The sequence below is a fragment of the Propithecus coquereli genome, unplaced genomic scaffold (assembly GCF_000956105.1).
Source record: "Propithecus coquereli isolate 6110/MARCELLA unplaced genomic scaffold, Pcoq_1.0 Scaffold6, whole genome shotgun sequence".
NCBI lineage: Eukaryota > Metazoa > Chordata > Mammalia > Primates > Indriidae > Propithecus > Propithecus coquereli.
The window spans coordinates 10,371,596-10,375,462 of record NW_012151951.1 but is presented as its reverse complement, the minus strand read 5'-3'; the positions used below and the strand labels follow the sequence as shown (position 1 = coordinate 10,375,462).

At 50.9% G+C, this 3,867-nt stretch overlaps 1 protein-coding gene across 1 annotated transcript in view; it reads left to right on the top strand.

Moving 5' to 3' along the window:
• Positions 1-469: 469 nt before the first annotated feature.
• The window catches only part of ARHGAP20 (Rho GTPase activating protein 20), a 125,801-nt gene continuing 122,403 nt past the window's right edge, over positions 470-3,867 (top strand). Inside the window, exons 1-2 of the mRNA XM_012659133.1 lie at positions 470-577; positions 946-1,124. Of these exons, the coding sequence (XP_012514587.1) occupies positions 473-577; positions 946-1,124 (284 nt within the window). The 5' untranslated portion in view covers positions 470-472. The remainder of the gene's footprint in view (positions 578-945; positions 1,125-3,867) is intronic.

The window sequence follows — 3,867 nt, the reverse complement described above, 5'->3', positions numbered from 1 at the left end:
GCCCTCGTGCGTGACTCGGGCCGATGAGCTCCTTCGGCCTGACCCACTCTGAGTCGGGGACTGAGAAGATCAGTCCGTCGCCTGTACCCTAATAGATATGTATATAGAGACGTATCTATGCACGGCCAGCCGCGCCTCAAGCCCAGTCCGCGGTGAGGAGGGCCGAGGCCGGAGGAGGGCTGCAGGGGGCGGGTCCCGGTGCGGGGAGCCCGGCACCGAAGGGGCGGGCCCGAGGCTGGGCGGGCCGCGGCGCTGACTGGCGGTTGCGGCTGTGATCGCCTCCAGCCGGCTGTGCGGATCGCAGGCGGAGGTACATGGCCCCGACGGGAGGCGCGCTGCCTGCTCCCGGAGCTCGGCTCCCTGCCTGAGCGCGGCGGCCGCGCCTAGGCCCGCGCGCCCTCGCCCTCCGGCCGCGGCGCGCGGACATGACCGCGTAGCGTCCTGGGCTGGGATTTGCTTGAAGATTTTCTTCATGGCAGCGATGTCTCCTCAGCAGGAGACTCTGGGAGGACAGCCGGGGCGCTCCTTTTCCCTGACAGGAGTGTCTCGGATCGCGGGGGACACCGGCACCAAGAAGGTAAGGCCTTTGAGCTGGGGCCCCGTGCCCGCCGCCGCCGCAGCCCCCACTCCCGGCGCGCGCCCTCCGCGCTCGCCACAGCAACGCGCGAAGCGAACGGCCCGCGGCGTTCGTTCGAGGACATTCCCGCATTCTGCTGCCCTTGACGACCGGCGCGCCGCCGTCTCCCGCGTCACTCCCGGTACATCCTGAGTACCAGGAGTTATCCCGAGTTTTTCGTATCTTGAGTTTTATTTTTTCTCAGAAAGGACCCCGCAGCCTCCCACCCGGCCTTCATGCGCCGCTAGAGCGGCAGCCCGGCTCCTCCCTTCGGTGGGAGCCCGGGCTGGAGGGGGGACCGCCTTTCCCTCGTCCACCCGTGTGCTCAGCCCTCGGGTGCCCCCGAGGTGGCCTGGGCGCGACTGCCCCTTGGCGGGGTCAGCTCTGAAGTTGTCAGGGCCGGCGGCTTCTGCCTGGAGCGGCAGCCGGCACTGATGAAGGTAGGCGGCTCGGCTGCGGCGCCCGCGGGCTCAGTCCGCTCACCTGGCCGGAGCGCGACTGCTCCGCGGTAATTTTGAGGGTGGTGGGTGGGGTTCCCGCGCCTGGCGCAAAAGTGCCCTCTCGACTCCGGGTCTCTGAGGTGGTGGTCAGAGTTACGAGATGCGAACCTTCGTCTCCATGAGAATATGGAGGTTTGGCTACGGCCTAGACCCGGGCTGGAGAGGGGTCGGGGGTCGGTGTGGGTGTGGGGGCGGCGCGTGTTCCCTGTCAAAGCTGGGAGGAGGGATGCGGGCGGCAACTTGTAGCGTTCGGTTCGCATAAACACAGCCAGAGAGCGGCGGGAGGATTTTGATCGCCGTCAGGTTTCTTCGGAACGGTTCCCTGAACAAGTGCACCTGGGCGGCGAGCTGTTTAGCTCTGAGGAATTAATTTTGGTGTTTCTAGCCATGTCCGCCTACCTCCCAACCCCCCGCCACCCCCGGGGCATGAGACATTCTGATATTTGGCCATTTTTTCCCTTGTGGTAGTGGTGCCCTTGCAGCTTCTTTGGAAACTAGTTTCGATTACAGGGATCATTTAGCTCTTCCTTAGGAAATACCTCAAGGTGTTTCATTTATATCATTAGAGACTTAAGGGGTTATCAGGCTCCCTGCTTGTTCTGCTTTTACTGCCTTTCCTAAATCTTCCCACCAGGATCGTAGGTTTGCGAGAGGGCAGTTGAAGAGAGGTGAGATCCGTGCGCAGGATGTAGAAGTGTCTGTGAGCTTCCCAGGACCTTGGCTGTGTGGCAGAGCCCTCTAGGGGCGTCGGTGAACTTGATGATGTATGGGCTGTAGTGCCGGCTCATCCTTTGATGTATTGAGACTGCGGTTTGTCCTTGTTGCTTTTCCCCTTCAGAGATGGAGGGAGTGTGTGCTTGTGTTTGTGTGTGTAATCAAGTCTTCCCAATTAAAACGTGAATTTATCAGATTAGTGCTACATTGGGAAGGTAAATGAATGTTCAGTAATTAACATAGATTTTAAAGCTTTTTAAAAATTTTTTGTAGACTTAAATTAGAAAAGAATCAAAGATTTATTTTTCTGAACAATTTTCTTCCTCTTCTACTAAGGGTAATTAAGCATGCCGGCAAAGGGAGGAAGCATTAAAGAGCAGCTTTATCATTTATGGAGCAGTACTTGCCAGGAAATAAAGGGTTCCTCTGTTCTTTTCCACGTTCTTTTTACTCAGCATAGCCATTGTCCCTAAGATTCTGTCCTTCATTATGAAATAGAATGGATTCACACATTACCAAACCGGTATTACTTTCCCAAGATTTTTGGGAAAATTAAATGTAAAATTGAGAGGATAATGACATATAATAGGTACTCAATAAATGTTAGCACTTATTGTTTGTAATTTCGCCATATTTATAATTCATACCATTGTGTTCCAGTTGTTCAAGCCAAAAATGTAGGATTCATTTTCACCTCCCCATTTTCTCACTCTTCAACAACCGATCCATAAGAAAAGCATTACCAAAATATATCTTGAATTTCTCCATTTCGTCTCCACTGTTGCCACTGTAGTCCAAGCCAAGCTGCCACCATTTCTCACTTACACCTTTAAAGAAACTCCTTAACTTGTCTAACACCTTTCTTGCCCTTCTATGAACCAGTCTCCAGTTAGCAGCACCAGAATAATCCTTAAAAATGTAAACTGATCATGTTGCATACCTGCTTAAAATCCTATATTGGCTCTCTATCACATTGATAATAATAAAATTCAGACCCCATTTCTTGGCCCTGTCTACTTCTCCCACCTCAGCTACCTTTTCCTTCTTGTTTGTATATTCTTGAGGCACATGGCCCTTCCTTTTCACACAAGTCATCAAATTGATTCCTACTTTGAGGCCTTGATGTTTCCCTCTGCTTCTGCCCCAGGTCTTTGCAGCATTGACTCATATTGTTCAGATTCAGAGACCTGTCCTAACTTCCTAAGTGGAAGCCACCCCTGAGTTATACTCTATACCTTCTGCTTTATTGTCATCTTAGCATCCATCCTTGCCTGATATTTTCTTATTTACTTATCATCTACATCCTTCACTAGACTGTGAAAACGATGAGAATAGGGATCTTATCTATATAGTTCAAGGCTGCCTCCCTAGTACCTAGAATAGTGCCTGCTACATATTAGGTGTTCCATAAATATTAGTTGGTTATGTACAACAGTGAGCAGCACAGGCATAAGCCCCTGTCATCAGAATTTATAGTTTAGAACAGGATCAGCAAACTTTGTCTTAAATAAACAGATAGTAAACATGTAAGGTTTGTAAGCCATTAGTCTCTGCTGTAGCTAGTCAGCTCTGCCATTGTAGCACTAAAGCAGCCATGGACAATATTTAAATGAATGGGCATAGCTGTGTTGCAATAAAACTTTATTTAGAAAAATAAGTGGTAAGTCCCTGTTGTACAGATTCCTGACCCCTGGTCTAGAGTAGTGGTGTTGAATGGAACTTTGTGCAGTGATGGAACTGTTCTTTATCTACAGTGTCCAATTCAGTAGTCACCAGGTATGTGTGGCTATTGAACTCTTGAAAGGTGGTTGGTACAACTGAGAAACTAATTTTTTTTTTTTTTTGAGACTAGATCTCACTCTGTTATCTGAGCTAGAGTGCAGTAGTGTCATCATAGCTCACTGCAACCTCAAACTCCTGGGCTCAAGCATCCACCTGCCTCAGCTTCCTGAGAAGCTGGGACTACAGGCATGTACCACCAATCCTAGCTAATTTTTCTATTTTTTTGTAGAGGTGAGGTCTCGCTGTGTTGCTCAG